Source organism: Accipiter gentilis, chromosome 20 (assembly GCF_929443795.1).
Source record: "Accipiter gentilis chromosome 20, bAccGen1.1, whole genome shotgun sequence".
Lineage (NCBI taxonomy): Eukaryota > Metazoa > Chordata > Aves > Accipitriformes > Accipitridae > Astur > Astur gentilis.
The window spans coordinates 1,147,558-1,170,962 of NC_064899.1; the positions used below are offsets into that span (position 1 = coordinate 1,147,558).

Here is a 23,405-nt window from a genome sequence, read left to right on the forward strand (position 1 = left end):
ACACCAGAACCTTGCCTTCTCTGATTTACCAGAACCCCAATCTTTTGTCTTTCTTTGGGACACTTTCCAGGGCTCAGCTCACTTCCATCACTTGCCATATCCTTTAGAGAACAGTAAGTGTGGCTACAGAACAATTCGATGTAACAGCTCTATCTTGTTTCTAAGGTCATTTCCAATGCCATGCTTCATGCACCCTTTTTTCCCATTTTGACTGCAATTGCACAATGTCTTAAGGTTGTTACTGAACTGCCTACAGTAAAATTAAGGTTTTTGCATACTTACAAAGACATGCCTTTGTAACAGAAGAGGCTTGGAAAATTTGTAGATGAAATCATAATAAGCTTCCATGAGACTTCAGTCATTGATCCAATGGTGTCAGATAAATTCAGCTTCAAAATAAGCTCAGCTTTGAAGATAACAGCAGTGGTGGAGAAATCGCATTACTTGCCATATGTGAAACAAAAAGTGTGATTACAGCTAGCTTCAGTCCAGACTGTTACAGTCATCGTTTCTGAGATTAGTTTATATGAATCCCTAGACTACCTTTTTTGTCTCTACTGGAAATACCTTGCTGAAACATCCTAAATGCTAAAACTGAATGTACTTTTTCCACTGCTGCAGAACTTTTCCGGCTTATAGCTAGTATCATAAACAACTCACGCACAGGGTCATTCTCCTCTCTTGTTCCTCCCTGTACTTCAAGGTGAGAGCAGGAGTTGCTGTTAAATTTATGTTAAGTTCACAACTTTGCAAGCATGATACAACTCACTTCTATTACTTCAGCCCTTAAAGACATCTAGTGCCTCCTATATGACATGCAAATCAACCTTTGTATTGATGATGCCCCACAACTTCAGCTCACCAGCAAACATAATCCAAATTTGTCTGCCAAAATTACTAAGGATACTACTAATAAGATCTGTCTAAGTAACTCCTGGAGGACATCTAGAGTAACCTCCCAGGAATCTGACATTTTCCCTTCCAGGACAACCCACTGGTATGTCCAGTTAGTTTTATCCACCTTTTAACTCCTACATCTTCTTGCTAGTACATCACTTTAATGAGGACCTTTTTTTTTGTAACGCTGGATCACACATTTAATACCATATACTTTGAAGCTGCTCCATTTTGATTGTCTGAAATCCCCGATACCTTTTTGAAGAACAACGCCAGAAAGGTATGAAGTGGTCTATATTGGTAATATCTTAAGGGATTGCACTCCACTTTCCATTTATATTTTAAATTATTTTTTAGCCTAAAATTTTTCAGCAGTTTGAAAAACAGAGATCAGGTTAAACAGTCTGTCTCTACCTGCATCAATTTTTTCTTTCCCTTGCATTTGGATATAAGGCTTGCTATTTTTTTTTTCCTTTCTAAAACCAAACCCCACATATTAAATCAGCTCTAGTCTTTCCAGTACCCCAGGACAGAGATTACTTTGTTCTTCCTTCTTCCTTCCAAATTAGTGGTCTGTATAAGTCTATTACATTTACCATTCATAAGTTGGTGCATTTCTATAGTGTAGTAATTACTATAACCAACTGTCACATTTTGACTTTTAGCCAGGTGCTTTCAAGAGTCAAGGATTATTTTGCAAATGCAAAATTACCTACATAGTTTTTGTCTTATTCCTTACCTTCTTTTGGCCACCTGAGACTGGTTGCAACTGAAGACAGGACCGTGACTGGACTGAGCCAGGATTCTGAGGGTACAGAAAATACTTGATGGGCTACTAGACAACTATCTGGTGTATCCTACTCCCATGATTGCTAGATGGAGGTTAGGAAGAAAATTCTTCCCAGAACAGATTGGTAGAAACACTGAATGTTACATCTGTTGTTCTTTTTTTGGCTTAAATTCCCCCAAGATACATTTCAATTCCCACAAAATTACCCATTCCCCGAGGCTGCTGAAATCTCTCTGTAATTTTTTTTTTTTTTTTTTTTTGTACAGCTCTCCCTGTTTATGTCAGTTCTGATTTCATGGAAATACTACTTATGTATCACATAAAGCTACACTACACATACTAAATAAGTAGATCCACAAGCACTGGAACCAGCGTTTTCAACTGTAAGATGAACTATAAGCTGTCTGTAAGTTTATATTTCAAGTCTTTTAAACTTTTCCTTCTCTCAATTCCCCTTCCCATATCTCCTGCCAGCAGGATTTAGCAGTCCTACTACTAAAATCCGAAAGACACGCAGTGGCTAGTCAGAAGCTACACGCGTGCTACCACGTACACTCAGTGACCAGCACCTGATGCCCCTTGGACCAAACGAGGGACTCAGCTGCAACTCTGTCTCTCAAGGTGGGAACTACCTTAGACTAATTTAGGTTTTTGTCCTCTACTGGGCCACTGGTTTTCACGCAACTTGTTGCAATTCCATGTTGTCATCTAAGGCCACCCTCCAATCAAACACAGTTGTAGTGGGTGAGTGGGTTCCTTATTTATGGGCAGAAGGTAAGAATACCTGACAGACTACAATACGATCCTCTAAGCCTTATTACTTGATAAAACTAAGCTAAAACTATGCCACCTACCTTTTGTTTTGATTTTTAGTGTTCAATGAGAGAGTTATGGGTTACTTTCCAGAGATAACTGAATGTTCTAGGTCCACAGCAATCAAAAAATGTCAGGCTGGATGATGCACGAGTCCCCAGGAAATATCCTCCACCTTCAGTATCGCTCATTAATTCATTCTAAAATGAGCGCAGCACAAAACCTCAGCACCCAACATCCTTTCTTCCCAAATACCCTTCTCCTTTCTCATACATATTCAAAACCCAGCTGAGTCAAAGGGAAGTAGACGTTCACGTCTCGTAATGCTGAGCCCCGGAGCCCAACGCCGTGCCTGTTGAGCGCAGAACGAAGGAGGTTTCAGCCACTTCTGACTTCTGCGGTCACCAGACACGGGAATGAGCACAATTCACAGGCAGAGCCTCCCGCAGCCCGGTGTAAGCTAGTACATCTAAGTAACAATAACAAAGACTACAGCTACGGCATGGGAGCAGCTGGAAACTGCAGCAAATAGCGATACCTGTGACGGGACACACTGGTGAGCTCGGTGTTCGTCCTGGGGTCACCCCAGGCAGCGGCTGGGCTCCACGCAGCCGCTCGCTCCCCTCCCTCCTCCCAGGGCGATGGGGAGGAGAACCGAACACAAAGTAAAACTTGGGGGTTGAGATAAGAACGATTTAATAGCTAAAGTACAATAAAATAAAATACTAACAATAAAGTAGTATAATAATGAAAAGGAATAGAACAAAAAAAAAAAAAAAAAAGGAAAGAGAAACAAACCCCAAGAAAAGACAAGTGATGCACAACGCAATTGCTCACCACCCACTGAGCGATGCGGGAGCAGCGATCCGCCCCTCCCAGCCAACTCCCCCCAGTTTCTGTACTGAACATGAGGGTCTGTGGTATGGAATGTTCCTTTGGCTGGTTCGGGTCAGCTCTCCTGGCCGTGCTCCTTCCCAGCTCCTTGTGCACCTGCTGCTGGCAGAGCACAGGAAACTGAAAAATCCTTAATTTAGGATAAATGCTACTTAGCAACAACTAAACCATCAGTGTGTTATCAACATTCTTCTCAGGCTAACTCCAAAACACACTGTACCAGCTACTAAGCAGAAAACTAACTCTTACCTGAGCCAAAACCAGGACAGCGTTTTAGGAACCAGTCTGGCAAATCGGGCCTCCTATCTCTTGAATGTGAGAATACTCACTTTGGAGAACCCTTCTAACTAGATTTGAAAGAGATTTCAAGCCAACTGGCATTGGTCCACAAAAGAAGTTTTTGCACATGACTTGGAAGTCCTTGAACGAACTTGCTGTAGGAACCTCCGAACAGGACCGCAGTCAGTGTGAGCTGTCACAGGTTGAACTGAACTGCTTGAAGGGGAGTAGGGACAGTTTCTAGCAGCTGAAGATTTATTTTTCAGCTTGACGTTTTTTTCAAAAATGACCGCTTCTTGAAAAATAGATGCTTCACACTGCTCTGATTTAAGCAAGAAAGCAAACAACTTGCAGTTTAGCCTCTCCTCCTAAATTAAATAAATCAAACCGCAAAATGATCACTGGATTTATAGCTAAATACCTTAAACACCTCACATTTGAACATATATGCACATCAGTTCAACCAGTTTATATTTCACATTTACCTTGACTATGCATGCCAAATTGATGATTCACTTTTCTGACAAAGTTGAGCATCACATGTACCATTAATCAATGTGTTAGCATTTTCTGAAACTATCCTTGTGATTTTGATTTTTTTTTGTTGTTTTACCCTCTTTAATTACTTGGCATTGCTTATAATTGCAATAGCAAATGCAGCATCAAAAGAAGGCAGGCTCTACTTTGCCAAACTTTCAGAACATACAAAAACCAGCTAATACTCAATGGAGTTTACATTATAGACAGAAAAAAGGACTGGAAAAGGAAATTAACATGAAGTATGCAAATGCCATATAAAAAGTACATTTTTTGTACCTCATTCTTGTGAGAAAATGTTTTCTGGTTTTGCAATAGCTGATGCATTATTTTATTTTTCTTTAAATCAAAGAGGTCAAATGGAAACTTTAAAAAGAACCATAAAAATCATAATAACAAACTTCTTTTCTGGTCCCTTTTCTCTAGACTAGGCATTTGGAGTTTGTTTCATGATATGGCAAGTATTTTAAAGGCAGACTGTTCTTTCTGATAGACAAAATACTTCTGAAAACTTTCCATCTTCAAATTCCCTTTAAAAACTTAATGAAAGAAAACACTTCTGACATTTGTTTTTCCAAGACCTTTTTTTTCATCTTGTGTCATAACAGAAACTTTAGAATACAGATAGTTTTTCTTCCCAAGGTTTTGCATTCATCACAATTCTGGAATGTTTAAATAATAATAAAAAAAGATGAATGCAACACTAGTGATTCTTTCTAAGAAACAAAATTCCTCCTTTTGTTTTTATTCCACAACAAGACCCAAAATGCCTCACTCTGGTATACAGAAAGTGTATACACTTTACCACTCTCCCATTACAAAAACTAACATTGATGCGTATGTTAGCATGACTGAAATAAGAACACAGACAAATATATGTAAAGTATGTCACCCAACTTAAGCCTCAAACTAGACTTCTTATTCTAGCAATAAGTCTTAAAAAAAGTTATTTTCTTATTACTGGCCTGAGGCAAATTCAACAGAGATTATGTTTCTCAGGGGAAAAGAAGCATTTTCTGAAGCAAATGTACAACTTAGCTGAGTATGCTGTAAAATCTGAAGATATTTGTCCTCTGAGTCATATTAGCACAGTCCACAGGATTCCACAGTTCCTTCTCTAGCACATGTATCACCTGAACACATGAGAGTAATACCTGTTTTGTGGTCCACTTCAGCTTTCCATTACCAGATTTTAACTGCTCTTAAATTTGGCTGTGAAGCTCCTATTCCTTGGTAGACAATTTCAAGCGTTCTTTACTAACTTTAATTAACATAAAGACTTTCCCAGGTCCTTATGGCTCCAGATTTTGATTTTGAGCTTCATCTTTTTGACCTTTAGGAGTCTCTGTGGTCTAATTCTCCTATATCATAACAATTTATGGTTTTACATATTCAGTGTGAATGCTTTCAGTCCTAAGTCTCTGGCCATCTCTTTTCATGTACTGAGTGCACCTCAGCGACAGATGCATCTTTAAAATAGCATCATGTTTTTCTCTCTTTGGAACATTTATGTGCATCAAAAGATTTATTATTATTATTATCATTATTATTTTATAAGATGCTAAGTTTGCAATAATTGCCAAGTCCTGATAAAAAAATATTCAAGAGTCTTGGTTGATTTCTGCTGAAGACAGATAAAGCCAAGGAATCAACTGATGAGAAACATGCAAAAAAGCAAAACGCACACAGTAGCTGCCTGCTGTGATATTACAAAGAGCAATATAACCAAACTAAAAGGAAGGAAAAATGCTCAGTAGAAATTATGTGGTATAAATCATCCGGTGGACACAGGCAACAGCCATGAATATGGCAAAAGCTGCAAAATGAGAACAGCTAAGTAGACCAGGATTGGCCATACTACAGTCTCACAGCCTGGTTGCAGACTAGAAAACAGAAGAGGGAGATTCTCCTATGACAGAAAATCTGGTCCCCTGATACTGCTGGCAAACAAGCTGTAAGACTTCCTTTCTTAAGGCTTATAAAAACCGTTATTGTTGTTTTTCTCTCCTGACCCTCCATTGAAAAATGGTTCCAAACCCAAAGAATCGGCGTAGTTCAAAGGGGTCTCAAGACAGCATTTAGTCCACCCTACACCTCTGATGCGTCAAAAATTTCTTTCATTGCAACTTTTCCTGAGATTATTTAACTTTCCAAGTGCTCTGAGATACTAAGAATAAAAGGCTTTAAAAACACATTAGATTCAGTAAATACCTTTCACCATCTAAGTTTAGTATCACTACAACTGGTAAAGATGGGAAATTAGTAGTAATAAGGCACAATAACTTCTCCTTGATTCACTATGCTAAAAATCCATCATTCTAATTGTTTTGAAGGATATATACCTACAACAATAAAACCAAAAATTTGGTTGAAGCAGAAGAACCTCTGATGAATAAACAAGTTTTGATATTCCTGCTCCTCATTCATTAGGATTTTATTAATGTAACTATTTCATCCATTCAACAATTACAAGAAGACATAAAAATATTTCAGATGGCTCTTTCCTCCATTAATGAAACAAACTCTTAGAAGAAATAAAGTACTTTCTTCTCCAGGTACACTTATTGACAAGGCCCTACTATGGCTGCAAAACTTTTGACTCAAGACAGGTAACTTTCAGGTTCAAATTCACTGAAACTTAAACAGAACACAGACTTTATACCCGAGTCCTTTGTCCTCCAAGAACACCAGGGTTTATAGAGGATTTCTACCTTAGGTTGGTTTCCATTGGTGCCTAAGTATTAGCAAGACAACTAGGTACTCCAAAGATAAGTGCTTTTTTGAAACCATCAACACAATAATTTTCTAATTAATTAAAAAAAAAAAACCCAAACATTTCCATAGCTGAACTGGTAACTGTTCTGTGACACAGCAGAGACAACATGCTAAGACTGGTAATAAATTACAAAACCCAGTAACATTAATCTTAAATCAGTTATAGTTAAGAAATTTTTACACTAAAGCTTTTCCTACTTTCCTCATGGAGCTTCCTGAGAAAATTAGAGCTATGTATTTTTCATTTCAGACCATAGGAAGATTCTGTGCAAAACAAAATACTGCTTTCTTTCACAAATATTAGTATGGGATAAATGGGGATGACCGAGACAGAAAAGCTTCAGATTGTGCTCTTTTCTATGCTAGTCATGAAGGTTTAACAATAGATCTAGACCATATGTCTGCTTTTTTTGTGTACCATCAGGGGACATGAATATTTTGGAAAACTTGGTATAGTTCTAAGTGATTACGTTAATTCTTAAAGTTCAACTGAAAGACAAGAACAAACCTGTTGGATGTTTTCAATCTATAGAAAATGCAGTTCTACCACCAGGATAAATGTTAAAAAGAGAACAAACCCCAGGAAAATGCACAAAACCTTAAAATTAGAAAAAGGTAATAAATGATCCTTTCTTTAGTATTGAATTACTGCCAGGCTACCAAATAGACCACAGATGATGACGAACCTCAGAATTAAGCTTGCTCTCTGAAATGAAGGCATGTAAAAATTGGTTTAATATGTGAAAAATAAAAGTATTTTTCTTCTACCACTTTAATATTCTGGAACAAAATTGAGTATGTGTTTCTCAGTGTGCAACATCAGGCCTGGCCATTAAGCACAACATGGCTAAAACCAAACTCTCATTTTCCTTTGAGCTGTGCTCTTTCTTGGTCACTGGGGAGATTAACACCACCATCTGCCATTCACCAGCAGAGCCTGTCTTCTGCAGTTTTGGCCATTTCAAATTTTCACCCAGGTTGTGCTTTCTACATTATACCCCCTTCAGTGACAATCCACCGCTAGAATCCAAATTACCGTGAAACAGCACTGCAAGGTTCATCTTCTGATATTTGCTGACACCGACATGTTATCAACATTCTTCTCATACCTAGCTCAAAAACATAGCCCTGTACCAGCTACTAGAAGACAATTTACTCTACCCCAGCTGAACCAGGACAATTGGGTATCCATCAAGCATTCCATTCACTCAAAATTGTCCCACTGTGGCTTCCAAGCCTGACAGCTCCTAGGCTGCTGCCGTGCGAAGATCACTATCGCTATTCAAGCTGACTTCAGCGCTGCATGGTGGTTCCATCTATTCACTTATTGGCTCCTTATGCAGTTAGGTTTTAAAGTTACCTTTTTCTGTGCTGTACAGGACCTGATACACTGGAGTCCTGGGCTCATAGCTAGAGTTCCTGTGTACTCTGGTGATAAAAATAAAAACCACCATAAACCTGCCAAGGACACCTCCACATCTGCACCAACCTTGCCTCAGGAAGCTCATATTCTAGATGATGTTGTGAAAAAGCTGAATTATATATACATTTCTGACTGATAAACTGTGTGAATTTCAGCACATACGAGCACCACAGAAACACACACGCTCTGGGGACTCACGTTAGGGGTAGAGCACAGAAGCATACACAGATGCCCTATGGGCGTAGAGACATCCATGGCATACGGCCATAGATATCTGCTGAAGGGAAAGCTGCAAATTACTTACCACGCTGCAGCCAGGGCAGTCGGGACCATTTTCACATGTCCTACGCCGTGCCTGGATCCCTCCTCCGCACTGAGCCGTGCAGCGCTCCCATGGACCCCAGCCTGTCCAAAACACGTGAGGAGGGCACAACAGATGCTCGTTGCAGTACCTGTGAGAAGAGGTAGACAAGGAGGCAAAGAATCTACTTAGTACCAAGACAAGACCTCCATGAAAGTCCCGCATTCGCATTATTCAGATAGATGTTTGTACAGGGGAATATTTTAGACAAAGGGCCCCTCTCTACTCATGAAGCGCTGAACTAACAGTTGTCACACTGCACAGTGTGACTGCACGTTTGAGGTTTGGGGTTTTTTTTAGGCTGTAATTGCATGGGTGAAGCATTTGTTTGCTTTATTCAGTGCCTTTATACAAACCCTGCGCTACAACCATGCTATTGTACTGCGAGCATGTAAGCAAGGTAGACAACTACTTTATTGAAACCAGTTGTGGCTATACATCTGGGGCAGAAGTGAGGCAACCCAACAGAAGGCAACCACTTACCCAGGCAGTTTTTTATCAGTCTCCAGCTAAGCACTGCTTAGGATCCATCCCTCTCCTCTTCAGAGAGCTAAACTTGCTTTTTGCTTTTGCTTTCCACAGTGTCTCCACTTTTATGGGTAAAATAAAAGCTAACATTGATTCTAGGCATAAAGAACTGTAATGTTTTCATAGTGTTATTACTTTATCTTTCAAAGGGTGTTTTTAGCTATTACAATCTTTGAAGGGTTTCCCAGTAGGCTGCAAACTGATTCAGAGGCCTACTAGGTTCTTGAGGGAAGCAGGAATGTTTTACTACTGAGCTGTCATTATTGTACCAAGACATTCAGATATGTAGGAGGGTCCCAGCTTTCAGTGAGTTTTTCCATTTTTTGTAAAAACCTGAGGTTCCTGATTTCTTGAGCTCACCATCTGGTAACTCTAGCCATAGCATATGCTGCTTAGTAAGGACCCTCTACACAGGTCCAAAGGATCTGGGCCACCAGCAAGTGTGACTGGGGCTCTAAAAGAGACCAAGCTACTGTTTCAGATAAAGCAAAGCCACAACAGATATTCAGAAAACAGATGACCCTGAAGGAGTGCTCTAATATTTTATGAATGTGGCTGGGTGGCTCTTGTTCCAGCTACTGACTGTCCTGAACAAACAAATTAATGTTCCAGTATTTCCTCATTTTTTACACCAGCCATCCAAAATCCGCTGTCTTGCTGCTCTTCAAACAAGTTTCCACCACTTTGCACTCTCCTGCAATGAAAACTGACTCCAATACTTCAGTAAATCATTTTCTACAAAGAGAAAAATGACAGTATAAACCGTTGACATTTTCAGAAAGAATAACCATAACCACTTTTTTTTTTTTGCAGAAAGCCCCAAAATCCTCAAGCTCTAGTTCTTCATTACCAAGGAATTTGCACATTCAGGATTCTGGAGGAAAATTTGTTGTTTGTGTATGTTATATACAACAGCAGGTTTGTCACATACGCTGGAGCCTATGATTCAGAATTTGTCCCTAGGTCTGAGCAACTCCATCAAAATTTAAAAGCTTGGGAGTGCGGTAAATAGGGGAGTGACATTTAGGTTTGTGTTTCTCTATATTTAAGGAAACGATTAACAGCTTGTATTGACCTCATCTCCTGTTTACCAGTAAACCAAGGAAAAAAAAATCCAAACCCTCAATATTTATGAATCTGCTATCTCAGAATTCTTCAGTGCGTGATTTGGGTAAATGTTTTTCAACAGTAGCTTATACATAAGCTACCTTTTTTTTCCTCCTGCATGTTCAATATTTGCAATTCAGAGTTCACATTATGCCATCACTAAAGATGCATAGGCATGTTCTGCGCCTGGATATTCTTCCCCCAAATCTCCAACAGCTGCACACATTCTTTGTCACATGCAGTCATTTATGTGAATGTTTGTGATCGTTTGTCTCTGTGATCACTTGTTGAGAACGTGTACGCAATGAAGCGTAGATGTAACATCACCATTTATTTAGTCAAATGAGTAAACATTTTGCATAATTTCATTAGTTCTTAATGGAGATGTGTTGAGTAAATTTGGGACACACACACAGAATAAAGCAAATCTGCCACGAAGTTGACAATTACCAATATTCAGCCATGCAAAAAGTAAAATTAAGGGTGGGACGCATCTCGCCTTAAAATATAGGCATGTACAGTGTAGCTGTCTATAAACAAAGTAGTCATCCAACCTTGAGCAAGAGTTCATGGAAAGAAACTGCTCTTTCAAAAATATGATTTATGTCACCCTAAAGCAAATGTCTAATGTAGGTCCTACAAATACAGCCCTCGATATACTGATTTCTCTCCATTGACTACAAAGGCTGCATGGGAGACAGACATCTAAGCTCCCATTACAGCCAATGGACATTTTTTCATTACAGGCTATGGAGACTAGAACGATTAAGCTGACCAAATTTAGGAATTTGGTCCTACAGTAGGAGGAGACAAATCGCTCTCTTCTCCACAGCCTGTATCGACTAGACTTCTACAGACGGTATTGGAAGTTCAGACACCTGACTCACACATAAGCACTCACATTCGTGGACACCTGAAGTTAGGTGTGACAAATCTCACTTCGATGAGGCTCACGACACTATACAGTGCCTCCTTCAGTGTCGACATGCCCTATTCACCTGCTCTCTCACTGAAGGGGAAGACAGAAAGGAAACCTAACAACTGATACAGTAAGCACTTCAAAGGCTGGCAATTCTGCTAACCAACACTATTTAAAGATGCAGTTGAAACTACAAGATGAAACTGAAAAAAAGCCCTAAAATGTCTACGCAAGCTAACTTAACTTCAATTTAGGAGAAAAAGTTTTTAAAAAGTCAACAGCAGAAGTGAGTGACAATTTTTCCTTTTTTTGAGGAAAAGAAGAAAGAAACAACACAGCATACAAGTAGAATTGTATTTTCACTTCAGCCAGCCAGCCTCTGAAAACATCAGGTATGCTTTCACAGCTAGAGACATCCCTGCAATTGATCTTTGAGAGCTGTGCTACAGCACAGGGCTTTGAGCCAAGTTTCATTATATCTCCTCTTGGCTGCATTTCAAGTCACTCAGTAACCCTTTTTCCCTTTTGCTCTTTCTTCCCCTCTTAATTGTGTTCTCAGGACCCACAGGGCTAACATTTTACAGTAATTCAACAAAACATGCAATGTAAGAAACTTGAATCTGTGAAACCACTGCCCTCTCCCCTAATCTAACTGCACTGAGGTCAGAAGGGAGAACAGCCCAGAGAAATGTGGGTTTTGTACAGTGACCCTTCCCGGTTCCCCTTGCAGTGAATCCAAGTTCAAATGCCCTAATAAAGGAATTGTCATACTGGGGGGAAGGGAGAACATCCTCTGTCCAGTTGTATCCACAACCACTAGTTCCTACAGTAATTTTTTAATTTTTACTCCTGGCAATTCCAGTACAACTGGAATTACTATTCTCATTCCTATGAAGATCTCAGGCTTTTATAAGACGTCAATTTATTTCCGTGTTGCCATGCAGCACTGAGTACCACAGGCTAACTGCAGGACAGTTTTTATTCCACAGAGAGATGTTATTTAATTTAAACGTATAGTTCTTAATTTTGAACTAAATTATACTAGCATGTATTTAAGAAAAACAAACTAACCTTCATCACTGTCTGCCCGTTCCCATGCAATATACTCTTACGTGGTGGGTACTCGTGATTACCAGCTGGTGACTTGCTGGGAAGCACAGATGATACTGAGGTTGATGGGAATGCTGGATTCCTTTAATTGAAGGCAGACACACGATGCACACACACGCCTTACTGGATTGAGATTGCTGAATCAACAGAAATCCCCACCCAGGAGACTGTGGAAGGTGGCAGGGGCCACGGCTTTTGTTCCCAGGGGCTTCTGTGGAAGAAGAGGAGGGAGCAGAGAAAGCAAGGAGGACGGAGAGAGCCGTGGGAGCGCAAGCAAGCCCAAAGCTTCATGGTGTTTATCTGCTCTGCTGAAGGGAACCAGGCTTGTTCACACTACTCGGGAACAAGCGGTGCTACGCGGAGCAGGCACTTGACTCTTAGCAGTTCCTCCTTCTCATGGAAACAATCCCAAAAGCTCTGAATATCTACTGAGGATTGTGCACAAAAAAAGGTGACAATATGTACTGCTTCTAATCACCTTATACAGCCCCAAATTTCCAGGGCTTTCAAACATTTACTCCTCATCTGCAGCCAATTTATTTTTCTAGTTCTGATTTGCAATGCTTTTTTCTTTCTTTTTTCCCTATGTAATAAAAGATAACTACACTCACTAAAAACAAGAGTTTCTCATTCTAATGTCCCTCATTTCTGCACAGATAAGAGGGAGACCAGTGGACTTAATGAGCCCATATCCACTGCATTCCACAGAAAGGAGAGGACAAACATTTTCACTCAATGAAAAAGTCAAGACAGGATACTATAGACTCTATAAACTAAAACCTTGAGAGTTTTCCAGCAGCTTTGGCGAATATTTCTCATACAGGAAAACCCAGAAATTTTTAAGCCCCTAAGGAATTCATCAGGATGTCTTCCATCTGGAGTCTTAACTACAAAATTACTTTCTCTGATGAACGAATTTTGTTAAAATACTATTTTTAATCCATCTCCATATTCTGTCTAAATGCACATCAGCCGCACTTTTGACCTATTTCTACAGGGTGAATTTGCTTTGTAATCTGAGTCTTTGCTGTGCTCTCACAATTGTTTTCCACCCCCCCACCCCCCCAAGCAGCAGAGCAAGCAAGAGCTTAACCTATCTGCAACACTTTAAATGGGTAAATATTGCCATTGATTTCCAGGGAATGACCAGCAAGCACAGAGCTGCCCGATACATTAACCATGAAACGATCATGGCTTTCATGAGGTAAAACAAACATAACCGAGACAAACATTTAGCTCTTAATGCATGAACAAATACTCTCAAACTGAATATGCATTCACATCTGCAGGTGAATTTATCTCAGGTATATGCTGCCTTTTCTGTGTTTGCTTTCTATGGACTTACGCACTGGACTTCTACGGAAATCACTGTTTGTTGAAAAACTGTTTCAAAGTTTGGCACAATGTTGGCTGTGGAAACCAAATCCCGTATTTCTGCCCCTGAACCTGTGAGGGTGATGTGAATATGCACTTTTATAAAGACAAATACACACAATGTGTAAACCAACTAATTCTAATTTTTACTAAGACTATGCATATATTCATTTTACATATGTGCTGGGCCATTAAGAAAGTAAAATGTTAGGGTATTTATAAGCATCGATTAATTTAACTGAGAAAATCTGAGAAGCTGCTTATCGGTACTCTGGATACAAAACCAAGGTAAACATTTCTTAGGAGTTCCTCCATGTGGAGTATTTGCTCAGCCTGCCTAAACGTACTGGGCCCGGTTCTCAAAGGAAGCATTTCCATCTGGTGCAGGTGTAACCCCAGTGGCACTGGAGTGAAGCAGTGAATCAGGACTACTGTAAATACCGGTACTCCGTTGCCCTCGCAGCTCAAAACTCTACACGCTGTCAGAGCCCCGAGGACACTCATAAGGACCTAATGGTCCCAACCAGCCTCACGTGGGACCTCCACCCACACCCACAGACCCAGGAGCTCTACTAGAGCTCTGCCAGGGGCCTTCAACCTCTGCCAGGGGCCTTCAACCTCTGCCATCGGAGAAGTGCTGAGCCTTGTCCCTGGCCCACCACGGAGCCCCTTGGTCGAGACCTCAATGTGCGGACTGCCTTCTGGCCTTGGCCCTGTTGCTATAGACCTGCCCGGTGACCACTGAACCTGATCCTAACCCCAGCCTGCGGCTCGGCTTCCCAGCTGGACCTCAACCTTGGCCCACCACCATGATGTCACCTAGGGTCTAGACACTTGGCTGGACCTGGCCAGAGCCTCCAGGCTTGCCCCACTCCCTGACTGGGGTTGCTGGGATGGGCCCTGTCTGGCCAGGTTCCCAGGACTCTGTTTTTTACAGCTCTGAAAAGATTTATCCAAGTCCTTGGCCTGTCGCTGAGAAAAATCCTGGCAAATAACTGATGCCTCATTCCTCTAGCTGCTTTACAAATTATACGACAAAACTTCCTAACACACCACACCTTCTGGAAATAAATTTTGGAAGTACTTCAAAAACCCCCCCCAACTCTAGAAGTACCAGCAGACATCATGGATAACTTCAACAAAATCAGGGTAGAGGCAGGAGCTCAACTGTGAGCAAGCTGGTGAGTGGGAGGAAGGTGCAGGGCCGGTGAGAGTGACGGGTGTTTCAAGGAGATCGGAAACAGCGACAGAGGAACTGTGAGCGAAAAAGGCACCCTGCAGTAAACCCACAGGCACGTACAGCCCCGATTGCTGCTGAACTGGACAAAGAGGGAAAGGACAAGTAACCTGCAGGCTACAAAAGCAAAGCAACCTAAGCCTGCTGTTCCTTCAGAACTGTTACGTACTAAAATTCAACCCTTCTAGGCTGCTATTATTTCAACTCATTTAAGTATCACTTTCCAGTTTGTAATCGCTTTTTTAGTGCGCCTGTTGTCTTAATAGTGGACATTTTCTTCTATAATTATGAATGTATTTCTCATCGTTTTCTGTATTTCTCTGAAACTCCTTTTTGGACTTTTATTTCATGTTAAACTTAAGATGAACAATGACTACTAAGATTCATGGTCCATCACCAAAAAGTCTATCCAAATTAAACTCTTTTCTTCTATACTCAGTCTCATTGCGTCCTGCCCTGGACTGACCTCTCAGTTCAAGAAAATCAATAACTATTATTCATGCTGGGACAGAGCTATGTAACAGCAGATATAATCTGCATTTGGTGGTGATGGCTTTTTGGTAGGGCAACTTATTTTCAGAAAGCAATTTACAAAATAACAAAATGCTCTCCTCTGCGATGAAATGGTAAATATTCATGGCTCTGAAACAGCAAGAAGTGTTCACATGTTCTGTGATACTGATCCTTTACATTTAGAGTTAGAAAGACCAGGTCCCTGGTGATATGTTAATATATAAATGTGTGCTGCAACTTCCCTTCAATGGAATCTCTTCATCTGGAGAAATGCCAGAGTTGGTGTTTAATTAAATCGCTCACTGAAACTCATCATAAAGGTTACTGAATCTTGTTTTCATCCAACAGCAATATAGGATACGAAATCATCCATACAGAAACACTGAAGTGAGCTGCAAGTGCATATTGAAAGGAAACACATCCACATACATCTCTTGGAACAGATGACTCCAGGACTCCGAATTCTTACACCAACACCAGTCTTCTGCTATCTAGCTTTCTGGCATGCCTCGGGAAACAACATAATGCATCTAAGAGTTGCAGTTTTCTGAATATATTCTAGTTTGGTTTCAAGAAATATTTAATTCCTGTTAAAATTCCTAACACACAAATTACCAACTGGAGTCATTAGGGTGCATGTAAAATGGAATCAGAGGCCTGAACTTTACATTCTGAGCTAGTGACAAAATACCCAGCCCAGTGCCAAAGCAATAGATGGTGAAATCAAAATCTGAGCTGACTTGATCTGCTCAGGGTTTAATATAGATACAAACAATTTACTAGAAGATATTTGAGTTCAAGGTGTATTATATTTATTGAATATAAAACAAAGCCCTTGAAACTTCCTTTCATGTTCTAGAGATGCTTAAATTCATTTAAGACAGAAAAAAAAAGAACTCACAGCATCAGTAACATGGTGCTGTGACCTTACTATATTTTGCTCTGAATTCCAGGTCTTGAGGCTGGGCAAGTTACAATTCAAACACACTGCAATCAATTTTCAAGGAGAATCAATTTTCAGGGTCCCAAGGGACAGCAGCACATTGCTCCAGCACAATTCTCTGGCACTACCAGGAGCTCTCAGCTGGCTCAAGAGGGATGCAGCTAAGTGAAAGATGAAAGAACTGCTGCAGACCCACAGCCTTGCTAATGGGAATACTGCTACTGTGCAGCAGTGTAGTCAGAGAGTGAGTGAGAGGAGAGGGAAGAGAAAAACAAGGCAGGTAAAGGAGAAAATGTCATCGGGAATACAGCGGAGCAGAAGAAATTAAAACACACCGTTGAAAAAAGATAACTCACCTCTCCTCCCGGTTCTGTCCCACACACACCCGTCCTCCGTGTCGAGGGGTTGGATTGCTGCAGGAACGCTGACGAACTTGAAAGCCTATTCCACAAGTGGTACTACAGGGTGACCAAGAAGTCCATGGTGTCCAGCCTCCATTTCTGGTAGAATAAAAAGCTCAGGCTCTGTCATCTGTTATACATAGCGAATGGCTGATTAGGTGTGACTGACGGCAGAATCTGGCCCATTAATATTTCTGTAGAAGTCATTAATACTGCATTGTGTTCCATTTCTTAAAGAATATGGAACTAAAATAAAGGTGCTCTGATCCTTCTATATTCCATGGTCTGTAATCAGCAACTGCTAAAATGCCTTCATTACTCAAGAAGTACAAAGATAAGAAGCTATTTAGTTGCTCTCAGTCACTATTCTGCATAAACTTCACCTGCAAACTCCTCTATCAAAGTTCTGAAGATAACTTTTAATTACATATTGTTCCAATTATTATTTGTGGGTCTTTTTTTTCAGGGAAATTAAAATGTCAAGTTTTGCTACCTCTTCTGAAAGGAAAGTGATTAAAGCCTGGAGAAAAGGAGGCTGAGGGGAGACCTGATCGCTCTCTACAACTACCTGAAGGGGGGTTGTAGTGAGGTGGGGTCGGTCTCTTCTATCAAGTAACAAGTGATAGGACGAGAGGAAATGGCCTCAAGTTGCACCAGGGGAGGTTTAGATTGGATATTAGGAAAAATTTCTTCACCGAAAGGGTTATCAGGCACTGGAACAGGCTGACCAGGGATGTGGTTGAGTCACCATCCCTGGAGGGATTTAAAAGACGTGTAGATGTGGTGCTCTAGGGACATGGTTTAGCGGTGGACTTGGCAGTGTTAGGTTAATGGTTGGACTCGATGATCTTAAAGGTCTTTTCCACCCTAAATGATTCTATGATTCTAAAGGGAAAAAGAGGAATAAGTGTCAAAATGCATTAGTTCACAATTTCAACAGGATATTCTGATAAGGCGTCAATACCTTATTTGCACAGTAACCAAAAAGCTAACAGAATTCACATGCTGTACCCTGCATTTGTGAATGTTTGGAAAGGACATTCCTGTCTCTCCCCAATATACCCTATGAAAAAATATACTAGAGACCAAACATCTCAAAAGGAATTTCATACCCTGTCCTAAGCAAAAAATGATGCACTTCAGCAGTTCCCAAAACCTTTTGATGGCTAGCTTGCAGTTTCTGTATTGGTAGAAGACAAACAAAAATCAAGAAAGATAAAACTAAATTATAAGGAGTTTTTGAGGTTTCATCATAAAAGCAAAAGTTAATATAGTGCCTTACTTGATTTTGAAATAACTTTTTTTTTAACAATGAAAATTAATTAAATCCAGTAATAAAAATGACATAAGATTATTCAAGTAATTTATCACAAATATTACCAATTTAAATTTCACTCATCTTGATGTCTTGTTATTATAAGGGAGATAAGAGTTGATAACACAGAAAAAAAAAGCTTTTGAAAACATTAATCAGCTATCACTGGTAACACAGACAAAAAAAAAAAAAAAAAAAAAAAAGATCTCTGTCAGTGCAATGTCTGACCCAAGCCATTGTCCTAATCTGATGCTATATACTACATTGTCATGTTTTTAATAATTTCCCTAAAACTGACTATTTCCACTTACAGAGCTTGCAGTTATCTTGTGCAGAAGGATAATCAGTTTTATTCACTACCATGATGTGCTTCTGATGTTTAAAAAAACCCAAAAAAGCAGAGACAAAAAGCAGAAAGAATCACTGAAAATAAGCAGAATGCACCAGTATATAAGTTTCATCTTGCAATTAAAGTACATGTAAAGTTTTAAACATGAACTCCTAATGCAGTTCAGGATACGCATAGTCCTGAGTCTCTTTGAAATGATCTGCTCTCGCTGTTTTTTCTGGGAGTGGTTACGTGCCTGAGGAAGACAAAAGAGTGGCTGAAGAGTGGCATACAGACTGGTAATAGATCTAGATGTCGTGATACAACGAAAAGATAATGAAAACATTTTTCCCAAGGCAGAATGGGGGAATATAATGGTGACATGAGACCTCCAAAAAAGTGAACAATTCTGACTTCCGGAAAAAAAGTTTTACGACTTGCAGAACTGAGAAAAACGTATCATACTTTGGATATTACCTCACTGATTTTTTTTCTTTCTGAGCTTTTGTTAAAATTAGCCAAAGACAATGTTATTTGGTACACAGCATTTGAAATCACTCTCTGCTGTCTGGCTCATGCTCTTTCCCGCAAAGCCCGTGAGATACTTTCTAACGCTGTGGCCATTGCTATAAGCTGTTTCCGGCACAGAACAGGATCTATTCTGATGAAGCAAAAAACTTTTAAAGCATAAACAATAGAACCTGAAATTGTTTTGTGTACCTGGAACAGTTGGCGATCTCCATGGTTGGTCCTTCACACAGCCAGCCTCCGCACTGCGGAGCAGGACTGTCACACACCCGCGTCCTGCAGAGGCAGGAGCCAGCGCTGGCCCCGTCGGTGTGGGTGCAAGGTTTCCACTGCGACCACGTTCCAAAATGCCCATCCACTGTCAGATTCCTCATCTAGAAACAAACACAACAGAAGGCTTACCTGAGGCCTGACGCTTCTTCACACAACCTCTTAATTCTGCAGTACAGGGAGGTACAGCCTTCAGCCGCCACCTCTAAAGCCTCCACTGCAGAGGAATACGTTCCCGACAGCAAGCTCCCCTTAGAATCTCTCTAGCTGCAAAATTCCCACCATCTGCAACCGACCTGGGCCAGTGGATGCCACCACTACAGCAATAACAATAATCACAACTAACCGTTACCTTTCACAACCATGCCTGCCTACAGTGATTCCATAGGAAGTACAGTTTCACCTTCTCGATTATCTTCTGATGATAGTATTCCCTATTTCCTAAAATTTACCTCTGATTAGGAACCTGGATACTGACTGCAAAACAGCATGTGCAAGAATGCTTGTGGAAACCCTAATCTACATTGGTAGGAAGAGGCAGCAGAGGTTAATAGTCCAGGGTAAAAAACCTGGATGAATGAAACTCAAATCTCCATGATGAGTGTCTTTTTGACAACAGTTTTTTGAAGCACGCAATAGATAGCACCATTTCATAAAAGTAAAATGTAGTTTTAAGTTACTCTCTCTGAACAGTAGATGTAATTACATGTATAAATCCTAAAAACATCTTCAAAAAAGCAGCTCCTAACCCTACATAATGAGACACTTTGCTCCTGCTGAAGTCAATTCTCAACACCTTTGGCTGGAAGGGTCAGACCATTCTCACCTTGACTGGAATGTTTCCATCATGCAGCCATAACACATGCTAACAAGAATTCTTTACTGTCCAGCTGAAATGGAATGCGCTAACGGAAACTGCAGCTGCCTCCATTGTTACTGGAACTTCTAAAGAAAATGGGGCTGGACATGGGGAATTCAGCTCTCTTAAAAAGACAGGCTTTCATATTATTGATTCTTTTAGCAAGATGCTAATCTTGACAAATCTGTGATCGTAAATGGAAATGATGGCCACTTTTTCACTTAAATGCTAAAGGATTTGCCCTTTGATTGTCACATTTTAACTTTCAGTCAAAACAACAGTACTAACAAGTGCAGGCTAAATAGCATTTAAAGTCGCTCTTAAATAAAAATTAATATGTATAATATGTTGTAGTCATGCATATTTTATCAAATGTGTAAGAACATAACACTTTAACATTTGCTTATATATTGAAATAGGAACTACAGTTGTAGATTGTCACGAATAATCTGAAATGGTGTCTCCCTTTGGTATTTTTAGTATTGCTTCATTTTAACAGTGCTGAGGGAAGTATACATTTCACTAATAATTTGAAGATAGAAGAGACTCGATTACAGCACAAGACATGTTTCCACTGCCACGCTGGGTGCTGGCTGATTCTTTCCACTGTGGTAAGGGCTCCATAATTTCACTATTAATTACATTTCTCATGATTTATTTTTCAGAGATACAGCTTCTCCACAGAACAGCTATATGTATGTTCTGCCAGCTACAACTGACATAACCATAATTCATCATTTCAAAATTCTGCTGACAGCTGTTTATTGAAAATAACTCACTGACCTTTGCTCATGCAGAGTATACACTGTTGTTTTTCATAAGACAACAAGAAATACTTACTTCTTGTTAAGTGACAAGTAAACCCATTTTCTCCTACAATGCTGGTCTAACAAATATATAGTCCGTAAACTAGCAATGATATCTCCCCAATCCAATTAATGTCAGAGAAGTGAAAACGTCTGCTGCTTTCCATTTCTATGCTGCACCAAAGCACCTTTATTGTTGCACCTGCAATTATAAACTAAAGCTACAGTTGTCTATGGTTACCATAATTTATATCAAGTGGCAGGGAAAGTATTCACAAAATTCAGCTGAAAGCTTGAGCTCAGAAGGACATACTGACGGCAGATTTTTGCCCCCTGCTCCTGTAAAGATCATCCCACTGCAGTCTCTGCTCTTCCCCATGACTCACCTGCTCTGTCTCTCCCCGAGTATCTCCCTTTCACAAGCGATATCGAACAATTTCATCACAGGACTGCAGGAAGGCAAAATGTACTGACGAGGGGCCGCCTCAGCCCTCACCAGAACCTACGCCCATTAACCTTTCACCATCTGGCACGCCTCAAGGGGAAAATCACAATCAATCGGACTATAGGGCTGTACTTGCCCGGCATGGCTACTCTCTCCTTTCCCTCTCTACTACCCCGTTTTTGTCACCCTTTCCCTTCTGCAGATACCTCTAGTCCCTTCGTCCTTCCTAACGCCCTGGCGGTATCAGTCATCTCTGTCCTGAGCCTCTCCGCACCCACCTGGTCCTCCTGGTTTGTGCCTCTGCACTCTGAGCCAAGGTCACATCTTCAGTGACCCAGCCCTTAAATCTGCAAATTCTACTCTGTGTAGAATTCAGTGGCTCTGGAGTGTTTCCTGAAGCTGCTAATGAATTCAGATAAGATCCCATACTATACTCTTTCCCTGCATGCAGCTGTGAAAAATAAAGCCATTTCATGTTGCATACTTATGTAAAAAACCCCAACTTGAAAAAAAAATATTTTTACTTTCCTTGTAAAAGCTCTTTGATAATGTCAGCCAGTGTATTTTTAAGTGATGGATTACAAGTGGTCCCACTGGAAAATATTTTGGCAAAAAAATGAACCTTCATTACTATAAAAAATACTGGATGAATAATAGGGATATGTGACCAACTGGAAGAAGCTCAAAGTAGACATATGTGCTGTAGCATTAATTACTATCTATATTCATGCACAATTGGTGTACTTAGGCCAACTGAAACAACCACCTAAACAAACAACTTGAGAATTAAATCTAAGCAAGATAACCAAAAACCCCACATTTGTCACAAATGATATTCAAAGTTCAGCGAGACGGTAACACAAATGCTCAGCCACCTCTCCTAGCCCCCTCCCTGCTCTACCATGACATGTCAATAAATACTCCGATATGTGAGTAATTCCCTAGGAAATAATTTCTCAAGTGCAACTGGTCATACTTTTAATTTTGGGCTAAACTACTGTATAAACATGCCTCTGTCTCTGATCTGAGTTTAGAAGAAACTGGTCATGCGTTAACCTGACAAATTTTCTATAATGTTAAAAAGACCAGTGGAGTTTTACTAACAATTAAGATATTGGACCTGACTGGAACCAAAAGAGGGAGAGTTGGAGGTTTCTAATACTCTGTTGTGTTCTGCCTGCAACATTGTCTTAAATATATATAGCAAAAGTCAAGGATGCACATAGCTCAGTTGCCTACAAAATGAAATTCATTACCTCTTGGCTTATATATCCTGTGAATACAGCACATAAAAATGCTATAAAAACAAATATTTGAAAGCCTCGCTAAGCAAAATTGTAATCGATTGCAGTTTGCCAGAATACAGTGTTATGTTAAAGGAAAGTTTCTATGAAGTTTTCAAATTTGTTCAATAATGTGTTACTTAGAGTTCAGGGGTTTAAGACAGTAAAGTGGTAAAATGACGCTTTTCAATTTAGACAGTTAGTTCTAAAATTTTCCTTATATTACGCAATCTCAGTCTGCTCAACTCCAAAATTCCTTTGGAGGCTGGCTAAATCTTTTCATCTCTGATACGCAGCATAAGTCTCACAGCTGTGGATGAATTTCTGAGCAATCCTTTGGTGCTCCTCTGCTTTGACTAGACTGTCACATCCTACGCAACTGTCATATAATAGATACTAAATAATTGTTTTTCCAGTTGAACGGAACAGAATTGAATTCTCCTTTCTAAACCATTCCTCCTCCCCCTCCACCCCCTCTTGGCCTCATGTTTTTTATCTATGAAAGAAAATAAGGGCTAATGCCAGAATTCAAAGACTAAACAGTAGGCAGACTGCTCAGGCAAATACCGACCAACCAAGCCATTCCCGTAATCCTTGCTAATGCAGCAACCCAACTAGGCGACCAGCAAACCCTCCGCATAACCACATTTAGCCTGCGGGATTACCACAG

The 23,405-nt window shown here is 40.2% G+C and overlaps 1 protein-coding gene across 3 annotated transcripts in view; it reads right to left on the minus strand.

Moving 5' to 3' along the window:
- Positions 1-23,405, minus strand: part of SEMA5A (semaphorin 5A) — a 327,513-nt gene that overhangs the window by 64,498 nt on the left and 239,610 nt on the right. For all 3 annotated transcript variants that reach the window (XM_049823923.1, XM_049823924.1, XM_049823926.1), the window contains exons 14-16: positions 19,265-19,446; positions 16,857-17,000; positions 8,713-8,860 (exon numbers count right to left, since the gene is read on the minus strand). In XM_049823923.1, the coding sequence (XP_049679880.1) occupies positions 8,713-8,860; positions 16,857-17,000; positions 19,265-19,446 (474 nt within the window). The remainder of the gene's footprint in view (positions 1-8,712; positions 8,861-16,856; positions 17,001-19,264; positions 19,447-23,405) is intronic.